This window comes from Rhipicephalus sanguineus, chromosome 1, assembly GCF_013339695.2.
Source record: "Rhipicephalus sanguineus isolate Rsan-2018 chromosome 1, BIME_Rsan_1.4, whole genome shotgun sequence".
Taxonomy (NCBI): domain Eukaryota; kingdom Metazoa; phylum Arthropoda; class Arachnida; order Ixodida; family Ixodidae; genus Rhipicephalus; species Rhipicephalus sanguineus.
In genome coordinates, this window is record NC_051176.1 from 311,956,979 (window position 1) to 311,980,447 (window position 23,469).

General features: G+C 49.3%; 1 protein-coding gene across 1 annotated transcript in view; it reads left to right on the forward strand.

The window, feature by feature from the left end:
* The window catches only part of LOC119379432 (structural maintenance of chromosomes protein 3), a 661,154-nt gene that overhangs the window by 294,445 nt on the left and 343,240 nt on the right, over positions 1–23,469 (forward strand). Inside the window, exon 14 of the mRNA XM_049411979.1 lies at positions 17,832–17,931. Within this exon, the coding sequence (XP_049267936.1) occupies positions 17,832–17,931 (100 nt within the window). The remainder of the gene's footprint in view (positions 1–17,831; positions 17,932–23,469) is intronic.

Below are 23,469 nucleotides of genomic sequence, written 5' to 3' on the forward strand. Positions count from 1 at the left end.
CCAAGCGCGGCGCACGTGTCAACAAACACCTTCGCAGTAAAATAAGACGCGTTGTCTGTTATCAACTGCTCAGGGAAACCAAACCTGGTGAAAACCTCCATCAACTTATCCAAGATCACTCGAGCCGTCAGCTTTCTAAGGGGGAAAAGTTCTACCCACTTAGTGAAGTGATCCGTGACCACCAGCAAGAATTTGTTTCTGCTAGGAGTTGTGGGGTACGGTCCCATTACGTCACATGCCGCGATTTGCCAGGGAGTCTGGCTGTTGATCGGCTGCATGAGGCCGGGCGGTCGTCCGCCTCGGGGCTTGACGCTTTGGCACACGTGGCATGAACGGGTGTAACTAATCACATCCCGCTTCATGCCTGGCCAGGTAGCGAGGCGACACAACTTAGCATACGTCTTAGGGCCGCTCGCATGCCCAGCAATGCACGAGTCATGAAAGTAGCGAAGCAGTGCTCCTCTCAACTTGCGCGGTATCACGACCTTGAATGACTCACTTGTGTCATCGTCGGATGGGATGTACCTCAGCAGGACGCCGTCAGAATCCAGCAGATAAGAATCCAACGCGCTCACAGCATTACCAGCTGTTGCCGAGCGCTCCGCACCGACAGCAATACCAGCTGCCCCCGTGTGCGCGGTGACCTCGCCACCCGGCTCCCGGAGCCCGTCGAACACCTTTCGACAAAACGGACCTTTCTGCTGAGCTTCTAACAGCTCCCTTCTGCTGAAAACAATCCCCGCGCTAACAACAGCCTCTACGTGGTTCACGCTCGTGCCTTGAACTGACGTTTGTTCTACTGTTTCCGTTAGCGCTACTTCGAGTGTCTCGCTCACAGTCCGTTCCGGGTCAGTCTCGTGACGGACTGGAGCACGCGATAGTGCGTCGGCCGCGGCATTGTTCTTGCCCTTGCGGTAGCGTACGGTGAAGTCGTAACGCTGCAGAAGCAATGCCCAACGAGCCAGGCGGCCACTTGGTTCGTTCAAGCGCCTCAACCACGTGAGCGCCATGTGGTCCGTCTCAATAACAAACGCCACTCCGTCGATGTAATAGTCAAACTTACGGAGAGCGAAAACTATCGCGAGACACTCTTTCTCTGTTACAGAGTAGTTCCTCTCCGCCGGCGTCAACGAACGGCTCGCGAACGCAATCGGTCGGAGGGCACCTCCATGCTCCTAAAGCAAAATTGCTCCTAAGCCCAGGTCGCTTGCGTCTGTTTGAATCACAAACTCCCTGTTCAAATCGGGTAGCTGCAGTTCAGCCGTGTTAGCCAGCAACTTAGTGAGGCGACGCAGTGCGGCCTCCTGCTCTTGACCCCAAGCCTAACGCTCGCCTTTCCTCAAGAGCTTTGTCAAAGGCGCCTGCACTGCCGCGCAGTCTGGAATGAATTGGCGATAGAAGTTCGCCATCCCCAGAAAGCGCCTCAGCTCGCCGATGTCTTTCGGCGACGGATAGCTGACTATCGCTTCAAGCTTACCCTTATTCGGCAAAATGCGACCCTCGTCAAGCGTGAATCCCAACAATGTTATTCGGGTCGCCGCTATCTGAGCTTTGTTCGGGTTCAGAGTGATGCCCGCAGACCTCAGCCTTTCTAGAACGTCTCTTAAGTGGCGCAAGTGCTCATCGAACGTTTTCGAGTAAACCACTATGTCGTCTAGATATGCGAGGGCGTGCTGCCACTTTGCATCTCCCAGAACTTGGTCCATTAGCCTCTGATAAGTAGCGGGAGCCCCCACTAAGCCAAAAGACATTCTCCTAAATTGGAAAAGTCCCCTGTGGCATGTGAAAGCTGATTTCTCTCTGTCCCGCTCGTCCATTTCGACCTGAAAATATCCACGACTAGCATCGAGCGTTGTAAAGTACTTCGCCCCGCCTAGGTTGGATACTAACGATGAAATGGATGGAAGAGGGTATGCGTCCTTCTTCGTAACCTCATTCAGCCTGCGGTAGTCTACACAAAGGCGATATGTATCATCCTTCTTTGGAACTAGAACAACCGGGAAACCCCATGGGCTGTTTGACCTTTCGACCACGCCGGTGTCGATGAGTTCGTCCAAGGCAGCGTCAAGTGCTTTCCGCTTGGTCAAGCTAATTGGTCGGGGATTGCATTTCCAAGGTCGTGCGTCACCCGTATCAATTGTGTGCTTGACCAGCGTAGTGCGGCCCGGGCGGTCAGTGAAAATCGCGTCGTACTCGTACAACAGCGACGACAGCTGCACCTTTTCCCTTTCTGGCATGCTGTGTGCTTCTGCCAAAAGCGGGTGCACTGACCTTCCCTGTACCGCGGCACATTGTTCTGGCGGGGTTACTCGCTTACTCTGCGCGCTTTCCTCCTCTCTCACTCGCGCTGCTCCCTGCGATTGGCATGCAATTGTCAATGCGGGTGCTTTCGAGAAAAGCTTTAGCGCGTCTCCGTCGCGCTCTCGGTAACCTCCTCTTGCAATGTCAATGACAATCCCTGACTTGGCGAGAAAGTCTCGACCCAGGATTAGAGGCATTGACAACCCGGGAAGATGGACGAAGCGTTGTCGCCTCACGCGTCTTTCCCAGCGGATCACAAGTCTAGCCGCACCGCTCGATTGCGCTGTGCCCGAAGCAAGGCGGAACATGGTGTTGCTTTGTCTCAAGCGGATATTGTTCTTGCAGAGATGGTGCAACACCTCGTCCCCAAATAATGAAGCGCTTGCCCCAGTATCCAAAAGTGCTACAAACTTCTTTCGAGCTATCGTTAACTCGACTAACGGTGCGGGCGAGTCTACGGCATTACCTGCGCGAGAGACTGTAGGTGCTAGTGATCCGAGCGTATCGGTAGGACTACTGATCGCCGCGCGGTGCCCGACGTGGTTCACCGGCGGCGTCGTCCGTTTCCCGAACCGCGTGTTCGCTCCTGAACCGGCGTGCGGCCGCATTCGCGGCCGATGTGCCCCGGTGCGCCGCACCGGTAGCAAGGACCGCGGAAACCACGCCGTGCCGGGCGCTCGTCGCCACGATCTGGCGGGCCTCGCTCTGCAATGCGCCGCTCGTCTGGGCTCGTCTCGACCACGTGCTCCTGCCGCGGAACGTCACGTGCAGGCGCAGCACGGGCCGTACGAAGCGCGTAAGCGTAGGGGTCCAAAGCGCGGTCTGACAGTTCCCAACCGCGCGGTACGTGCTCATCAGCGAACGATGCTGACGCGTTACCCCTAAACGCCTCTGAACCGACCGCGCCACCGTTCCACGCGCAGCGAGGCTCGAGTGACTGCGCTGCGGGTGGAGGCGGGCGATACGCTCGCGCCGCGAGGATGTCCCCTTGTATGCGCTTCGCTTCGGCGGCGAGCTCTTCTAGGTCTGCGAACTTGCATCCCCTGAAGTGCGCCGCAAAAGTCGGGTGCGCTTGCCGTGTAACGCGCTTGACTTTCTCCGCGTTGGTGGCGAGAGGATTAGCGAGGCGATAAAGTTCGTCCATCGCCCGTACGTACTCCAGCAAGGATTCGTCCGGATGCTGTGTGCGTAGCTCCAACTCCCTCCTCAAACGCCACTCGTAATTCGCCGGAAGGAATTCGTCGCGGAAGCTCTCGCGGAACTCTTCTACCGTGCGGGCGCGATGACCGGTCAGTCGGAACCATCGGGCCGCTTGCTCTGTCAGCGACACCGGGACCACACGCGCGAGAAGTTCGGCGTCGGGAAGCCCCATTGCTTGCTGATAGTAGAGCAATCGGTCGAGATACTCATTTGCGCTCCTGCAGTCGTGGTAGCCACTGTAGGTAGGCATGTCTACCTTGAGACGTGGTCCCGCACTTTGCGAAGGAGGCTGCGCTGTGTTTTGCAACGCGCTGGCTAAGCTCTGCATAACTGACAGCGCATTCTGCAAGAGTACCTCGCTCGAGGGCACACTATTGCCCGAAGACGCGACCACATCTGCGGCTTGTGCTGAAGCAGCATGTGGCGGCGTCTCGCTGTGCGTGTCGCGAGGTGACGGGGCGCCCGGCGTGGCGCTCTCCGTCGTAGGCCTAATCTCTCCTAATGCGGTCGCCGCAACACCTTGGTTGTCCCGCGTGAAACAACCAAAATTTACGCTGTTGGAAAGTCCAAACAATGCCCCCGCGTTAGCCATAGGATCGACATTCTGTGACGCGACATCAGACAACATGAACAAATCCTGGAATTCAAACATGCCCGTTGTCCTACGTTGACGGAGCGTCGGTAGTCGCTCGCGTCCACAAAACTAGCCGCGTTGCCAAATTCGTTAACGTTGGGCGCCAGATGAGGGGGTCCGCTCTATGCACGGCTGGTGCAGAAGCCTAGCTCCGGTCCCAGCCGCAAATAGTCGTACCGTGTCAACGTCCCCTTCCCGTAGCGCGCGTCATCGCAGCTACGACGGGTTCGGGTGAATAAGGCAACAGGCTAGAACAATAAACAACACTTTATTGCTACGCTAGCAATAACGCGTAAATGTCGCGTAGAGGGATAGTCCGCTCTCGTAGAAAACAAAGGGTATGGCTTACACCTTCGGTCGATGATCGGCTCGCGGGTCTCGGGGCGGTGAGATGTTCCTTCGCCGGTCAGCAGGGCACGAGAGACAGTCTGCTCGTCTGCCCGGTTGTTTTATTCACCTCCCGTCTCCCTCCCCACCACGAGGGTTGTTTCCCTCGCAGGGCGAGTTCCCTTTTCCCGCGAGCCGGGAAGCGAGGATTGGCGCGCGGAGTGACGGGGAAGAAGGGGTTGTCCGGCAGGAAAGGGCGACGGTGCTCCTCTCCTAGTGGTCCCTTGCTACCACCGTCAGTTCGCGATCGCGCCAGCCTTAAGGAAAGGAAATGGGCGCGTGTGCTCTCCCACAGCCTTGGCCATAATTTTTGGTCTAAGCAGGTTTCACAGATACCTGTACGGACGGAAATTCACGCTGTATACCGACCACCAACCGCTGTTAGGCATCTTGGCATCTGATAAACCAATTCCTTCTCTGGCCGCAGCAAGGATTCAGCATTGGGCTATCATGTTAGCAGCTTATCAGTACCAGTCTTGTGCAGTAACTAGTTACTAGTAACGCGTTACCGGTAACTAGTTACTTTTTTCAGTAACTTGTAACTGTAACTAGTTACTTTTAAGTTAGAGGAACTTGTAACTGTAACACTGTTACTTTTTTCGCAGTAACTGTAACGGAAAATACCGTTTCAGTTACTTCTGTCTTTATGAAAAATTATCCAACAGCAACACTTTTTCGAACTTTCTTCTTTACCATATATCCTCTCCACCCCTCAACTTTCCAGAATAGGACTCCCCTCGCAGTTTAGGAAAGGAGGTGACTAAGCGTATTATCTTCCCTGCAGAAGGCCGAGGTTGGAGGTCTGTCATTAACGCAACATGTAAATCAATTGTGGTTCAACTGAACAGCCTGCTAAGATCGCGTCTGTTTTTTTTTTCAGCATATATATCCTTTTCGTCACTTGAGCATCTAGCTATGTTAAGGCAGGTAGCGCAAAGAGACACGGACACAAGCGAAGAATAAGTGCACAGGACAAGCGCCAACTTCAAACTTCTCGTAAGCATCTAGCTATGTTCTTGGTGTACAGGTGGAGGAGCATTAGGATGCCATGTTTATAGTCTCCCTCGTCTGAGGCTCCGAGCTAATCGTTTTTGACAGGTGGCTAGAAAACAGCAGAACGGGAAACGGTTAAGGCCAGAAATTCCATGAACTAGCGAAGCGATATTTTAAAACTTCTTTGTAACTGGTTGTAAAATGTTTACTCCGACTTAATGCAACAATTATTAACAAAATGACAGACGTTTCACCCCCAATGCAGGTGGCATCCTAAAAAAGAAAAAAAAATGAGCCGAGGTCAACCAGTCCACTAGTCACACATGTCCTTATAAATGTCCAGTGGGGGGCCGCGGCTGTTTTTGCAAGCCACGGCGAATGAACCACGATTCCAGGAGTTGCTTTTCCCCCACCTTCGTTCACAAACCGGCGTCGTCGCATTGTTTAGGTCAAAGCTATGACCTGTCATCCAGCAGTGCTCAACAAGCTCGGTCTTAGAACGCGTTGCATGGGTTGGTTTAGCGACATTCCGCTTGAATTCTTTAGGCCTCGTTGATCATTTCCTGCCTGTTTCGCCGATCCCCGCATCGCACTTTTAGATACCGCCATGATCATCCGCAGGTGTGCAGTCTTAGGATTTCGTGAACACACGTTGTCATGTTCCAAGGTATAATAACGGGACTTAAAAACGGTTTGTATGCTCAGCGGACCGGAAGCTCTCCGAACAGAGTCTGATACACCTTAAGCATATGGAGCAGACACAATGGACGTCGTCCCCACAGGGGCGTCTGCGCAAGCAGGCGTTTGGTGTGTAGCGACACCACGGACCCGAGCTAACGGGGGGGTTTCGACCCCCTCCCACGCCTAGCCGTGCGTGGCTTTGCCGTGTCCGGGGAAAAGGGGATCCTGGGGGTTGAGCCGACGCCGGGTGATTGGACCTTTAAGGCCCCCCGGCAGACGCAACACACCCCTTTGGCCCCAGCTTCACGTAGACGGCACCCCTGGGCTGACCCACCCAAGGGAAATCGGCACTCGCCTTTTCCTGTCTCTCTCTACCCACAACTTCGTCTTTCCCTCCCACTTTACATCTTTCCTGTCTATTCTTCTCTTCTGTTTACTTCCAGTCTTCCTGGCGGCAAGGGTTAACCTTGTGTAGTTACTCAATCTTGGGTAGTTATATTTGGTTATAGCGGCGATGTATGGCTGGCGTCTTCACGTGTTCTACCTTGAAGCGTCCCCTCGTTGGGCTCGGTGGTGGGTGGTCACCATCGCCACCGAACTCCAAATTTCTCATATGGATAACCCTTTTCCCGCACTCCCTGATCGCCGCCTGAATAGGTGGTGCACCGATGAGAACTTTTCTTTTCAACAACCTAAACAGATCTTTCCGAAGTACCATGTAGTCCACAGTCAGAATGAAAACAAGGCAGTCCGAGCAATTTCACCTTTTCTTGTGTCCAAAACTCTCACGGAAGCAATCGGCCCAGGTTACAAGGTAACAAAAATGGGAAGCGGCGATCTCCTCCTCGAACTTCGCGACAAGACACAGTATCACAATCTCTCGAAACTCACAGCATTTGGGGACATACCAGTGTCAGTGGGCCCGCACAGGCCGATGAATACGGTGCGCGGTGTGATCTCTGATGATGACCTCCTCGAACTACCCGAAAGTGAACTGCTGGAAGGTTGGCAGGACCAAAACGTAGTCAAAGTCCAAAGAATAACAATAAGGCGAGATGATAAACAGATCCCAACAAAGCACATTATTATTACATTTGGAAATAGCAACCTGCCAGACTCCATTGAAACTGGCTATTGTAAGCTTCGTGTCCGACCATATATTCCGAATCCCCGTCGTTGTTTCAAGTGTCAGCGCTTTGGACATGGGTCGCAAAGCTGCAGAGGGCGCGCCACATGTGCAAAATGTGCATCCAAGGAGCACTTGTCTGAGAGCTGCACCTCTGCAGCTCGTTGTGCGAACTGTGAAGGGGATCACCCAGCCTACTCACGATCATGCCCCTCGTGGAAGAAAGAGAAAGAAATAATAGAACTGAAGGTCAAATTCAACGTATCGTTCCAAGAGGCTCGCAAACGTTTCTCCCTCCACAACCAGTCTAGTCCCTCCTACGCCGATGTGTCGCGCCGGGGCGCCGCGCCACATCTTCCAGCGCCCGCAAGAGTCACACGGAGTGTGACTGCGGTCGCGCCATCAGCGCCCTCGGCTGCAGTAGCCTGTGCTGCTCCGCCACCTCCCAAAGAGGGCCAGCAGACTCCCGAGCCTGCCGGACCCAAGGCCGCTGCAAGCGCAGTCAGGCCCGAAGCCACCGCGAACGTGCCTGCTGAGCAGGCACCATCCACCATCTCCGAAGAGGTGGACACAAACAGCACGACTCCGGCGTCTCAGACGCCGAAGGAACGGCGCAACTCCTTGGAGCGCGCCAAAAAAGAAAAAGCACGCATTACGGGGCCTAGAAAAGGCCCTGTAACTTAAGGAAACACTTTTTGTACACACAGCACCATACTACATACATTAAAATGGACATACAAATTCTACAGTGGAACGTCAGAGGACTGCTAAGAAACCTCGACGATGTCCAAGAACTCTTACACGAACACTCACCAAAAGTGCTGTGTGTACAAGAAACACCCTTAAAATCAAAACACACCAACTTTCTACGCAGTCACATTATTTTCCGAAAGGACCGGGATGACGCCGTGGCGTCATCCGGTGATGTAGCTGTTATAGTTAATCAAGGAGTAGCGTGCACACATTTACCACTCCAATCGTCCCTGGAGACAGTGGCTGTTCGAGCGGTTCTTTTGAACAAACTCGTCACCATCTGCTCTCTCTACGTACCTCCACACTACAACCTTCAAAAACAGGAATTCCAGTCCTTAATAGATGAACTTCCAGAACCTTATCTCATTCTTGGGGACTTCAACGCACATAGCAGCCTATGGGGTGACTCTCGATGCGATGCGCGAGGTCGTCTAGTTGAACAATTCCTTTTTTCTATGGGCTCTTGTCTGTTGAATCAGAAAGAGGCAACATACTATAACCTCGCTAACTGCACCTTCTCATCTATAGATCTCAGCATTGTATCTCCATCGCTTCTACCCTTACTTCAATGGAAGGTCGTTAATAACCCTTATGGAAGTGATCACTTTCCTATAGTCCTGAGCACACAAATAGTAAATGTACGTCCCCCACAGGTTCCCAAATGGTACATTGACAAAGCCGATTGGGAACAGTTTCGAAAGACTGCTCTCTTAAGCTGGACATACATGTGTGATTTAAGCATCGGTGCAGCTGTAGACTACTTTACAGCTTTTTTGATTAATGCTGCCACCAAATGTATCCCACATACAAGTGGACTGTCTCATAAACGACGGGTCCCATGGTGGAACAATGAGTGCCGGAATGCGCGCAAGAAACAAAACAAAGCATGGAAGTTGCTTCGAGACTCTCCGACAGCGGAGAATCTTGACAGTTTTAAGAACATCAAATCTCAAGGCAGGAGAACGCGCCGACAGGCAAGAAGAGAAAGTTGGGAGAAGTTTTTAACGGGGATCAATTCGTATACACAGGAGGCTAAAGTCTGGAACATGGTTAGTAGGCTAGCAGGGCGGGAAGCACATTCACTTCCTCTAGTAAACACACAAGGCGACACCTTGGAAGACCAGGCAAACTTCCTCGGCGCACACTTCGAACAGGTGTCCAGTTCCGCGCATTACTCTGAAGTCTTCCAACGGTACAAAACAAGAATAGAAAAACAAAAACTAGAGAGGAAATGTACAAAACACAAGGCATACAACCTACCCTTCAGCTTAGCTGAGCTCCAGATATCGCTTAAACAGCTGCAATAATTCCGCCCCAGGTTCTGACCGTGTGGTGTATGACATGTTGAAAAATCTACCTGCCGAAACGCAAAAAACCTTACTTTTCCTGTACAATGCTGTCTGGTCTTCCGGCGAAATCCCCTCGTCTTGGAAAGAGGCCATTGTCATTCCTATTCTAAAACAGGGCAAGGAACCATCCTCCGTTACGAGCTACAGGCCCATCGCACTAACGAGCTGCCTGTGTAAACTTTTCGAAAAGATGATAAACCGCCGACTTATACATTTCCTGGAAACGAACAATCTACTTGACCCGTACCAGTGTGGATTTCGCGAGGGCAGATCCACCACTGATCACCTGCTACGTATCGAGGCACAAATCCGTGACACATTCGTCCATAAGCAGTTCTTTCTTTCTGTGTTCCTCGATATGGAAAAGGCTTACGACACAACATGGCGCTTTGGAATACTAAGAGACCTGTCCCACCTTTGTGTATGTGGTAGAATGCTAGATATAATAGAGAGCTACTTGTCGGATCGTACATTCCGTGTCCGAGTAGGATATGTTCTGTCAAGAGCATTCCTTCAAGAAACTGGAGTGCCACAAAGTGGTGTACTCAGCTGTACACTCTTTATTATCAAAATGAATTCCTCGCGTCTTTGCATACCACGAAATATGTTTTATTGCACATATGCCGACGATGTACAGGTCGGTTTTAAATCTTGCAGCCTTTCCATGTGTGAGCGGCAGGTCCAGCTAGGTCTGAACAAGATCTCTAAATGGGCAAACGAGAATGGTTTCAGTCTTAATCCCCAAAAAAGCACCTTTGTCCTGTTCTCTCGAAAGAGAGGCCTTCATCCTGACCCAGACATTGAGCTGCATGGCCAACATCTCTCCGTGAAGACGGAGCACAAATTCTTAGGCCTTATCCTGGATAATAAGCTGACGTTCGTATCACACATTAAACAGTTAAAAAACAAATGCATAAAAGCAATGAATGTTCTAAAAGTGTTGTCGCGCACTGCGTGGGGTAGTGACAAGAAGTGTCTGATGAATTTGCATAAAAGCCTCATATGCACTCGCCTAGACTACGGGGCAATAATCTCTCAATCTGCGACGCCAAGCGCCCTAAAGATGCTTGACCCTGTCCACCATCTAGGCATTCGACTATCTACGGGCGCCTTTCGCACCAGCCCCGTGGAAAGCCTTTACGTCGAATCGAATGAGTGGTCGCTACACCTCCAGAGATCTTACCTATCATTTGTATATTTCCTCAAAGTGAACGCAAACAATGAACACCCCTCATACACTACAATCAATGAGTTGTCTGCTTCTGAACTTTTTCACAACCGTCCTTCTGTGAGACAGCCGTACTCACTTCGTGTGAGGGGCCTAGCTGAAGAAATGGGTGTGCCACTTCTCGAACACTGTCTAATGGCTCCCGCGGCCCATCTCCCGCCGTGGCAGTGGCAGCTTATAGATTACGATGTTTCTTTCGTCGAAGTTACCAAGCACGCGCCACTTGCGCATATCCGTACACACTTCCTCGAATTACAATACAAGTATACACCCTGAATTCTTTACAGATGCCTCAAAGTCTAACACTTCTGTGTCGTACGCAGCCGTTGGTCCATCCTTTTCCGATTCCAGTATTCTGCACCCTGATTCAAGTATCTTCACGGCAGAAGCTGACGCGATACTCGCGGCAGTTAAACACATAAAACAAATGAAACTACAAAAGGCAGTGATATACACGGATTCTTTAAGTGTAGTGAAAGCTTTAAAAACTATGACAAAGCACACAAATCCTGTCCTTGTCTCGCTATACTCTATTTTATGCACGATCTACTCCCTCAAACAACATGTCGTAGTGTGCTGGGTGCCTGGGCACCGCGAGATACAAGGCAACGTGTTGGCGGATCAGCTAGCAGCATCCGCCCACGAAAACAGTCCCAATACAGCCGTAGCTATCCCTCTGCTAGACGTAAAACCATTCCTCAAAAGAAAGCTCAGGGCCTTTTGGCAGAGCACATGGGATAGGCACACACAAAATGAACTGCATGTTATCAAGCCGCAACTAGGTAATTGGACACCAGTATCAAAGTCACGCCACACAGAAGTCACACTCTGCAGACTTAGGATTGGCCACACATACAGTACACATTCATACCTTTTGTCCGGAGGCGATCCACCTTTGTGCGACTACTGTGGCGATCCTTTAACCGTACTTCACACCCTACTACAATGCACGGAACTAGACGCTCTCAGGAGAAAGCATTTTTCATCTGCATACCTGCAGTTTCCACTTCATCCTGCTATGTTCATTGGCAGAGAACCCCTTTTTAAATATCAGTCCCTCTTTGAATTTTTGAGAAGTGTACATAATTTCAACGTAATTTTTCCAGGCGCTCCGTAGCGCGGCCTCGTGATTGAGGCTGCTGCTGCGGTTTCTATCAAAGGAAGCACCTGCCTCCCGGCCTTTGGGCTCAAAGGCCTTGAGGAGGCGTTCGTGCTGGTTTCCCTCTACTCACTTGTAAATACCATACTCACTCGTCATTCAACCCACACCCATAGATCACATCACTTGTCACTGCCATAATTTTATACTTTATACACCCCCTTTTACGCTTATTTATAGCGCGTGATTTTAGGCCTCTATACAGCCATAATACACCCTGTCGTCGAAATCATTGGTCATCGCCAACACCACACAAAAGACATGGCGCTCTTTGGCCACCCATGGCCCTTGGGCCACAAAACACCACTAATCATCATCATCAACAATGGACGTCGTAACCACTCGTGATGCACTCCCCGCTGCTCTTCGCATGGGCTTCTGGGTATAGTTAATAAACGTCTTAGGATATACTGCCGTCGTTCCAGTACATCAACCACGTTTTCCACTTCAAGTAAGAGGCGTTCAAAGTGATTGCTGTTGTTGGGCCCCCTTTTATGTTTCCTTCGTCTAATGTTTTACGACGTGCAACCCTTATTAAATAAATTCTATAATTTGATTTGTGATCTATTATTTTATACAGTAACAGAAAAGTAACGATGTTGATTTTGCACAGTAACTGTAACTGTGACAAGTTACTTTCGGAAGCACTGTAACTGTAACTGTAACAGTTACTTTTTTGGCTTAGGTAACTGTAACTGTAACACTGTTACTTTTTACTGGTAACATGCCCATGACTGATCAGTACGCACTGCGGTACAGAAACGGCAAGAATATGGAAGTTGCCGACGCCCTTTCAAGGCTGCCACTTCTAGTCAAACATAAAGAAGACACACAAGAATGCCTGGCAGTTTTGATTCAACACCTCTTACCGCCAGCCAGGTGGCTAGTGCGACTAAACGAGACCGCATTCTTTCCAGAGTCGTGCAGTTCACTTTATCTGGCTGGCCCGCACACTATGATGATCAATTTCGGCCCTTTTACGTTCGTCGAAACGAACTTTCATACGAGCAAGGCTGTGTCACGTGGGGCCAGCGAGTCATCATTCCGGACGAACTTCGAGAAGCGGTGCTGACATTGCTGCATGAAGAGCACCCAGGAATGCAATGAATGAAGATGCTTGCTAGGTCGTTCGTTTGGTGGCCGTTACTTGACAAGGACATAGAAGCCACTGTCCATCAATGTCAAGTGTGCCAAATGACCATGCCTGCGAAAGCACCAGGGCCATTGCATCCATGGACTTATCCAACTCGTGTTTGGCAGAGAGTCCATGTCGATTTCGCCATGAAGGATGCCGCCAACTTATTTCTTCTTGTCGACTCGTATTCAAAGTGGGTAGAAGTAAAATGTCTCCGCACTACAACGACGTCAAAAACAATCGACATTCTGAAAGAGATATTTGCAGCGTATGGCTACCCGGAGGAAATTATCAGTGACAACAGACCTCAGTTTACTGCACAGGAATTCTCCGATTTTACCTCTTCTTGCGGGATTCGGCATACGCGTACGCCACCGTACCATGCTTCATCGAATGGGGCAGCAGAACGACTCGTTCAAACAACCAAATCCATTCTACTGAAGCAAGTCCTTCACGATAACCTGACAGGTCAACACAGAACTCTGCATCAGCGACTTGACTCCTTGCTTGCTTACAGGAACACCCGAAATTCTGTAACAGGAAGAACGCTGGCTGAGCTGTTCCTGAAACGACAACCTCGAGTAAAGCTTTCGCTCCTGATGTCAAGTTTTGTACACGATATGAGGAGTCGTCAAGACCGAGGTGCCACCCATCGCAATGAGGGCCGACGAAGGGACCCGCAGATGGAAGCTGGTGATGCAGTTTTCGTGAAGACTACGAGAGGGGAACCACTGTCGTGGGAAGAAGCTGTGGGAAGAAGCAAGCGACTCTACGTTTGTAGTCAAAGTCGGAGACCATTTTCGTTTCGTGCATATAGACCACGTGAGACCCAGCTGGACCTCGGGTTCAAAAACATCACTCCATCCGGCCATCGCAAAGGCTCATCCTGAGTCCACTCCAGGTGCCCGTAATCAGGACTTTCCATCAACTCCCCCAGGAGAGGTTCCCCCTGGTGACTCCATGGTTAGTGATGCTACTGCAGGTCAGCGTGAGCCTGTACGCGTAGATGACGCCGCTTCAACAGAGCAACCGGCATCGCAGCCTGAGGCAGAACACTCGGCAGCGGAGCCTTCAAGCATCACAACAACTTCAACCACAACATCACCCGTGGGGCCCCTTTGCGAAGAATTAATCGGACAAGACGTCGGCCTGACCGCTATCAAGCCTCCAATTACGATCGCGGTAAGAAACGCGTATAGCTTTAAATTAAAGAGGAAGGAATGTTCTGTATCCGCCACGCGGTCCAATAAGATTACACCAGCGATGACGTGTGCTTGACCGGCATGCAGCATTATCCATCAAAACGCGCTGCTGCATGAAATAAAGGCTTTTTGTATTGCTGCCACCGATGCGTCGTTTGTGCTCTAGAATAGAACAGATAGGTCGCATAGTATTTAAAGAGGTAGTATAGTTCATACCTGGCGATACTTTCTCCAAAGGCTGGTTCAGTGTTACATCTATCCTAGGCCAATTTAAATATGTACTTGTCCCCCCAAGTTGCTACAGATCTGTTTTTCAAGCTCCTGAGATGACATCAAAAATTCTGCTAACTGCTCCAAATCAAGGTTCTTCTGCTCCAAAATCGAAATTTTGCTGCTCGAAAAACTGCTCCCAAATCAATTTCAGCCGTCTCACCCCTGGTAATGGCAGAACAGCATTGGCCGATGCTGGCACTATAATAAAAGAACAGTGTTATATGCACTGTGGAGTGCCCCGATACCGGAAGTGGTTATAAGCTGTGGGAGAGCACACGCGCCCATTTCCTTTCCTTAAAGGGACACTAAAGGCAAATATTAAGTCGACGTTGATTGTTGAAATAGCAGTCCAGAAACCTCGTAGCGCTGCTTTTGTGCCAAGGAAGTGCTTATTTTGAAATAAAATCACGTTTTTAGTGGTCCGCATCGCGTTAGCGCGCTTCAAATCTCCCGCCTGAAAATACGACTCTCATACGTCACTGCTGCCGTGCCCAACGTTGCCTGCTTTTACTGCGCGGCCGCCGACACTAGTAGCAGTCAAGCGGAAGTAGCGGGACCCACAGTAGCAACAACGCCGCTGCGGCAAAGACTTGCTCGGATGGGCACATTCAAAGCCGTCACCAAGTTGCGGTTGGTCTCGTAATCCTCAGTACGAAAGTGCAGCGAGCACACACGCAGAGGTTTTGACTGTTTAGCACACTGGCGCAATGGCATGACACCAAGCCACTTCGAGCGTAAGGGTTCATTCCGCGGCACCCAGTGAAAAGACACACCGGTTTCCTTGCTGCAGCGCTGGCGTTGTGCACCATTCGGGCATCCGGCAGTATCACACGCATGCGGTATTTTGTCGAACTTCCTGTCAGAGCGACTTTCACGAGCGCGCAAAACACGCACGGCAGTACGCGATCCCGAAACTACCACTGAGACGGGCGAGGCGCAGTTCGGCGAAAACGGAACCTTTGAACCACGCGTGCCGTTTCCCATGGCAACGCCACGGAGGTTTTGTTTTCCATGAATCAAGCGGAAACGAACAAACAGCATTTTATTACGTCTTTTGATGCTCGGAATGTTCTTTTTTTACTGCTGCTAGTTTGATTACTAGTGATTTATTGTAGGCCGACTTCCCTACGTCATCGGGATCACTTCGAAAATGTCCCACTCGTGGCGCTCATCATGTGATACATTTAGCTTAATTTCTCGGTAAGTAGGGCACTGCTGTTGATAATATTGCCGTTTTAGAAGTTGGGCTTTCATTGGGCTTTCACTCTGACATAAATTGTTATTTGCCTTTAGTGTCCCTTTAACGCTGGCGCGATCGCGAACTGACGACGGGAGCCAAGGGGCTACTAGGAGAGGAGCACCGTCGCCCCTTTCCGGGCAAATTCTTCTTTCCCGCCGCTCCTCGCGCCAGCCCTCGCGTCCCTGCTCACGGGAAAGGGAACTTGCCCCTGCAAGGGAAACAACCCTCGCGGTGGGGAGGGAGATGGGAGGTGAACAAAACTGCCAACCAGGCAGGGAGACGGCCTCTCTTGCTCTGCCGACCTGCGAGATACCACCTCACCGCCCCAAGATCCGCGAGCCGAACATCGACCGAAGGTGTAAGCGTTACCCTTTGTTTTCTACTTGAGCGGACTATCCCTCTACGCGACATTTGCGCGTTATTGCTAGAGTAGCAATAAAGTGTTGTTTGTTGTTCTAGCCTGTTGCCTTATTCGCCCGAACCCGTCGTAGCTGTGATGACTCGCGCTACGGGAAGGGGACGTTGACACGTGCACGGTACGACTATTTGCGGCTGGGACCGGAGCTAGGCTTCTGCACCAGCCGTGCATAGAGCGGACCCCATCATCTGGCGCCCAACGTATAAGCATGACGATTGGCAGAGTTGCATAAGTGTCACTACTTTGCTAGTGACCTATGCCATGCGGCTTCGCGATTCTCCCTATTTTGCCAACATCAGCATTGCCAGATCCAGGGCCAACAGCGGCATGCCACTCTGCCGTTGACAATTCTGCTTAGGTCACGTGACGTCCCTTGCTGTCGACCACACAATGATGAGCACCACACGATGGCAAGCATTCCAGTAAAGCAGTCGTGTGCTCGCTTGTGATTTTACGGTTCACTAGACAATAACATTTTTTCTTTTGGAATGGTGATACATGCTGTGTTCTTTAGAAATGCATTTGTTGGCGGAATGCCCTCTTCATGGTAAAAATAAAGCACAGGCACAAGAGAGAGAGAAAAAAAAAAACGCAGGCTTGGGTTGCTGCTCGGAGCCTGTGTCATCTGTTTCTTCTGTTTATTCTTTACTAGAGCTGTGTGAATAGCAAAATTTTGGGTGCAAAGCGAATTCGAATATTGAAGTGTGAGTGCTAATTGAATCGAATATTTTTCGAATATTTCTAGATAATTTTTCGAATACTTCGAAGCAAAATTGCAGGAAAAAATGTTAGAGAGGATTCCTTAGCATATTCCTATGAGATAGCAGCATGAAAGTGTTTCTTTTCGCTAGGTTGATGAAGCACTGGCGGGGTGGTGTTTCATAGTTGTCTTATCAAGAATGAGGCAATGTAGAGGCCGAATTGTATTTATGTACATGATTTGGTGCAACCAAATTGTTGCCGTCAACACTTTTCACGTGATAGACAAAGATGCCATTTCCTCAGCCTCTCCTCCTCTTTCAACTTTTGTGGACGCCCAACTGATGTGGCGGACAAGGGTGTGCTCCCTTCAAGTCCGGAATTCCAAATCTGCCTTGTAGACATCGATATATTAGAACATCTGAAATTGTTGATGCTAAAAAGCTTCGGCTTCCGATTTTTCGGATTTCGTGCCCAAATTTCAGGTCCAAAACAGCATTAATTGAGCCCCACCTCTGCCACATCTTTCATCTCCATGTTGGAACCAGCGTTTTCTTGTGTTAATACATTTGCGACCCTAGCAGAGCTCGAAAGGAAGCTTTGCCGCAATACCGGGGACCTAGGGACCACTTCCAGTCGGACGTTGACTGTGTCTTGGCAAAGTTTTACCGTAACGGAGCTTGAAAGGCAGCTTTGCCGCAATACGAGAGTGTAATGAGGCGAAGCATATCGAAAATCTTAAGGGGTCACTTACAGTCGAATGTTGACTGTATTTGTTTTTGGGAAGTTCGAATAGTAAAATTCCACTGCGAATCGAATCAAATAGCAAACGCTATTAGAAAAATATTCGAAATTCCAAATATTCGCACCCCCCCCATTCTTTACCATGAACCACATGTGACATCCAGCCAGCCTCCTTTCTCCCCTCCCCCATTTGAAGCATGGAATTGTGCCACTTGCTGGCGTGCTGTGATAGCAGTTCCGAAACAGTATGTAGGTGGTGAAACCTGTATTCATTTGAAGATTAATTCGTTTACCTCTGTTTTGTTACAGTGAACTCTGGAGACATGAGAATGCCTTGCAGCAGAACTTGGCAACACTGAAAGAGGAGCTGTCTAAAAAGGACCAGGGCCTGCGGTCTATGACTGGCAAGGTGCTCATGTGCTTTATTCAGAAAATTGAGTTATGTGAAATTAGTGCTTCTTTCATGGCTGTGGCATGTATCCAATATTGTGTAGGCACTGCTATTGTATGACAGTGATTGTAATTCAAGGGGCGACTTCACAGGCACGTGAAATGACAAGAAAGTAAAAGGTAACCTGGGATGAGTAGGAAAAGAAATGGTACCTTTACTCGAGTCACTATTACGAAAAAAAGTTCACTCATCATCATTCGACGAGCAGTTCTTTGTGGGTGGCATTGACAGGTGATCACTCGTGAAGGTATACCTTCATTTTCATGAAATTTTGGGCAGCCAGACTCGTCTGCGACAGTTTTTCTTTTGCAGTGCCAGGAGCACTGTCACCTGTATGCTTTGGGGGCTCAATAACCACACTGGTGGACTCTTGCAAAAGTGAAACTACATCTAAAAGTGATAACTTGCTGTGAGCACAAAATGAGCGATAGCTTTAACGCACAGGTTATGCATCTTTTAGATGTAGGGTATCCTCGTGATACAGTGGCCTCTGTCGCTGAACGTTTAAAGAAATCCATTGTGTTAAGTCTGAGCATGGTTGCAGAAAGCGATAGGAAGAAACGTGTCGTAGGTATACCGTACATTCATTGCGTATCTCACAGGCTAAAGAAAGTAGGAACTAGATACGGTGTTAATGTTGTTTTCACGGCTGCCAATATGCTAGGTAAGATTTGTGCCGCTGTGCAGAGGAAGAATGAGCGAGTAAAAGGCAAGAAGTGGACCGATATTTGTTTCATAAAACACACTTAACAAATTCACTGATTGCCGTACGAGTGTGGTGTATAAGGTCCCTTTCAGCTGTGGCCGCTTCTACCTAGGACAGACAGGCCGATGCATTAACCAGAGATTGTTGGAACATAAGGGATCGCTAACAGGAGGCTCACCTTCTAATCTATCTTTACATTGTCGAGATTGTAAGTACACGCCAAAATTCGATGAATGCGCAGTGTTGTACCGGCATAGAAATGAAGAAACGTGTCTGATGATTGAGGCATGGCATATCGAGAATAGTGGCTACACATGCGTGAGCCAACCGTCGATTAACTTGCATAAAGATGAAATCAAATGCCTTAACAGTTATCTTCCACGTAGACCGCCACGTGTGCCGGATTGATAGGTTCGCCTGTTGCATGGGCATGTGCAGATAAGTTTTTGTGCCTTCTTTCTTTTCCGCCGTTGTGCGTCTCTTCAGTTGTTAGTCGGCGTTTGTGGTGTCCTGACTTCCTCCTTGTGTCCATGTTTGGACGCCCTGTCTTTTTAGAATTGTCCAATAATGCCCTGATTTCAGACTTTTTTGCTCCGCTGGTATGACAGTCAGTATTTTCAATATTTTCTAGAGCATCCACACATTAGGTTAATAATTGTGCCAAATATAATTGTGAAGTATTTGTCAAACGCGAACCATAAATGCTTAAGTAAGGACTTGTCTCTAGGAAGGCAATAATTTGAAGATAAGTTTAAAAAAAGAGGCCACCTTCGATTTTCTTTAAACTTCCCAGAATTAAAGCCAAGTGCATGTTCTAACTTAATCTGTGGAAACATGTTGCATTAAAATGGGGAGGGAGATAACTAGATTCACACCGGAGTGTCATAATCGTTCAACCAAGGCAGGTCGCTCGCAAAAACTTCAGCAGCGCCTTTATCGCTTTATGGTGTGAAGCTTCAGCTTTTCGGCATTCCAATATGGATTGCTCAGATAGTGGCTGGTTGTCAAGGCGCGCAAATGCTACTGAGAGGGACTGTCTCTGGGAGTTGTATTGGGGGCAATGACACAGGATATTGTCACGTGGTCGTGACGTCGACGAACACAGCAGTCGGCGTTTGTAGGATGAAACTGTTTATTTGGCCGAACTTGTGGCCGGAAAATGAGAACTAGAACTACAGCAATGCACGCTGTATAATGATAGCGGCGAACAGGGCGTCGTCCGTCGATCAACTGACAAGCGATCAAGCGCGTCGGCTTTTATACAGGCGCTATCGAACTTTCCAGCAATATCGCTGGTGGCGGCGTTATCTCTAGACAAAACTGGAACATTCGCGTGCGGGGCGCAATCTTAACAAACCGATCTACTACAATCGCGACGCTTCTAGAACACTACTTCGCGGACAGCGTCGAGCGTTGATAACCGTCCCTGTCGGTCAAACCCGAATACATCAAAGCAAGACAAGAAGTGGGCGTGGCAATATGGTTGATTGTTTCTTCACTGCCACAACGGTTACAGGCAGCACTGTCTGCCATTCCGATGCGGCAAACAGAGAAGCTTGTAAGGGACACTCCAAGCCACATGCGACAGAGAACGGTTGTCTTGGACTGGGGTAGTCCACATGGAATTTTTGAGTCTTAGACCTGGGTCAAGGCGGTTAAGACGGGTGTGGAGTAGACTGGGCGTGTTCCACATAAATCTTGCAACATCACATGTGAGCGTGCGAATCTTTGCTGCTATGGTGCTTCTTGACAGTGTAATGGGTATCGTCACTCCATTTTCGTGAGCTTTCTTAGCCGCAACATAGGCATGCTCATTACTGATGATGCCACAGTGACCTGGTAGTCACTGAAAAGTTATATCATTGTCTGTTAGATGCTGGTACAGTTGTCTTATTTTCAGCACTAATTGGTCTTGTCTGCCATGACTTAAAGCAGTTAGAAGGCATTGCATAGCTGACTTTGAATCAGGAAATATGATCCATTTCAGTGGTTCTTCTCGTTTGCCCTGTGAAGTGCGCTGGGGAGTGCGGAGAGAGCTTCTTCTGGCATAATTAAAAAGGCGATAACCAATTCTTTCATACTCCGAAAGTTCCGCTTATAGGTAATCTTTTTCTTGTGCCTGTTCAGAAAGTCAGTGCTAAACGCTCGCTTAGAGCTGTGCATCTCAGCCATATACCGTATTTACTCGATTCTACCGCGCACTCGATTGTAATGCGCACCCGTTTTCCGCGACCAAAAAAAAAAAAAAGTAATACATCGATTGTAACGCGCACCCATTTTTCGTGAGAGAAAAGAACAAAAAAACTCCATAGGAGTCAAACTTCACACATTCAGAAGAACAAGTACTTGGGTTTTAAAGAACTGAAGTTTCAAAAAAGTAAAACACAGTCAAAAAGCGGGCCTTGCCGCTAAAACTGTCACCACTACGGCAGCGATACGAGTCGCGTAATGGATCAGTCCTCGTCGCTGTCGGACAGCTCCTTGTCGCTGTCAACACTCTTCGATTTCGGGAAACCGGCCCTGCTTTGGTCCACTGAAACCTTTTCGTGAAGCTTTGCTGTAAAAAATCTTCTGCTTCTGTTTGCGCCAGTCTCGCACGCACGTTTCGGGAACTCCGAACTATATCCGAACGACCGCGATGCGGCCCGATTTCCGTCCGTCTCTCTGCACATGTAATAACTATACTTTTAAATGCGGCATTGTGGTACACTCGTCGAGTATTTGGAGTCGGCACTTCCATGCCGTCGATGCGAACGCAGAACGGGATGACAATCTCCTCAGTACACGTACGAACTGAAAAAATGGCAGAAATGGCCAAGGCGCGTAGGAGGCGGCCATTTTGAAATGTCGATGGCAATACGATAACCGAGTTTCTTTTCTTTTTTTTCGGTACTCGATTCTAACGCGCATGCGATTTTTGGACTCGTTTTTCCGGAAAAAAGGTGCGCGTTAGATTCGAGTAAATACGGTATATCAGAGGAGTACAAGAAGCGCGTGTGTACACAAATAGGCACCTCAGTCGAGGACTGCCGGGCAGTCGACGACTCCATGGACGGACATGATAGCTGATGCTCTGTTGCGACTTTGAGCTTTCTGAAACGTATTGGGCTGTTTCTTTTTTTTTTTTGTATTCCTCAACGCGGTGGTGCTGCAAAAGCAGCACCTGTACCACCGCGTGCCTTCTACGCTATCAGATTACCGCCATGTGATGATAAGCGATAAAGACCTGGTGGCTGATGGCTAATCCTCTCCGACCTATGTGGTGTACGCAGGCTCACACACGTGCGAGATGTTGGAAGATGGTGTTGCGAAGCGTGTAACTGAGCATCACAGCATGCTGTGTCGCTGGCAGCTATATTGAGATTTTTGTGATTTCTGTGAGAAAATGCAGAAATAATTTACTTTTTGAAACTAACTCTTCGTTTTTTTCAGTCAAGTTTTGTTTCCTGAACACGAGAACGTACAGTCGACGACCGATAATTCGGACTCCATGGGGAACGTAAATAAGTCCGAATTATCAAATGTCCAAAAAAAAACGAATGCGTCAGAAAATAAATACTTTTATGGACACTTCAGTGTCCTGGTGGCCAAAAAAATGTCAGTGTGTTGCTGCATGCTCTTCCGCTTACGTGCAACGAAGTCTGCCTGTGTCTCCGCCAGTGTGATGTGATCGCTGTATGATGACGAAAGAACAACGAGGGCTCGAGACAAGGCCCGTCACCTTATTACACTACGGTGACGGGCCCCATCACCGTAGTCACTGCCTTAGGAAAACGCTTTACCGCAGACACATTCTACAGAATGACGGCGATACGCCGCGAGATCGGGCTACAGGTGGTAGCACCGTCGCCGCGCTAGTGCGGATAGGCGGTTGTCGCCGCGTATACAGTCGATCCCGGATATATCGAACTTGAAGGGGACCGCGAAATAGTTCGATATATCGATAATTCGGAAATATGCGTATTTAGGGCTTTAATTAAAGCACTGCAGGCCTCGACACAGTTTTCCGAAATAGTAAAAAGCGCGAACATAACGATTCGCTCACATATGCTAAAGAACAAGGCGAGAACTACTTCTTTTGCAAGTTAGCGCACTTTATTTCGCTTGTCTTGCTTCTTGTGTGTCGTGAATTTATCAAGTCATCGTCAATATCATTGAAGCTTTCCAGATAAGTAAATTCAACACCTTCGGCCACAACAGCGGTGATCGACGCTGAACGCTGATGCGAGCTCTGTAGCACGGTAAAAGGTTTAGCGGTGGCAGTGACGGCTGGCGTCTTCAAACCGCATGGGTCCGTTTCCGCAGCACCGGCAACATCAGCTATGATCTCGGCATCGATGCAATCAGAAACAGCTACAGCAAAACCTCGTTAATTCGAACGCGGTTATTTCGAAATCCCGCATAATTCGAAGGGTTTCTGTGGTCCCGTATTTTGCAATGTAAATCTGAGTGGATAATTTGAAGCGGCGGTCAGCGCCAGCCCGGTTAATTCGAAAACTTTGGGCGCCATGTGCCTATTCCCGATCCCGTATGCCGTAGTCGGCGGTCATGACGCGCCCAAAGTCGTCACCGGGCTACAAGGCCTGCAAGGAAACAGTGCATGACGGTGCTTTACTTCACGTTGTTCCAAGCACCGGTCATCATTTTTATCGCTACGAGGGGGACAATGTTTAGTTCGACTCCCGAATGACGATTTATCAAGAACGGAGCGAGAAATACACATGCCACAAGAGACAACGCTAACAACGCTGCACGAAGAAACATTTCTCCACCGTCGACACGTTAGTGAT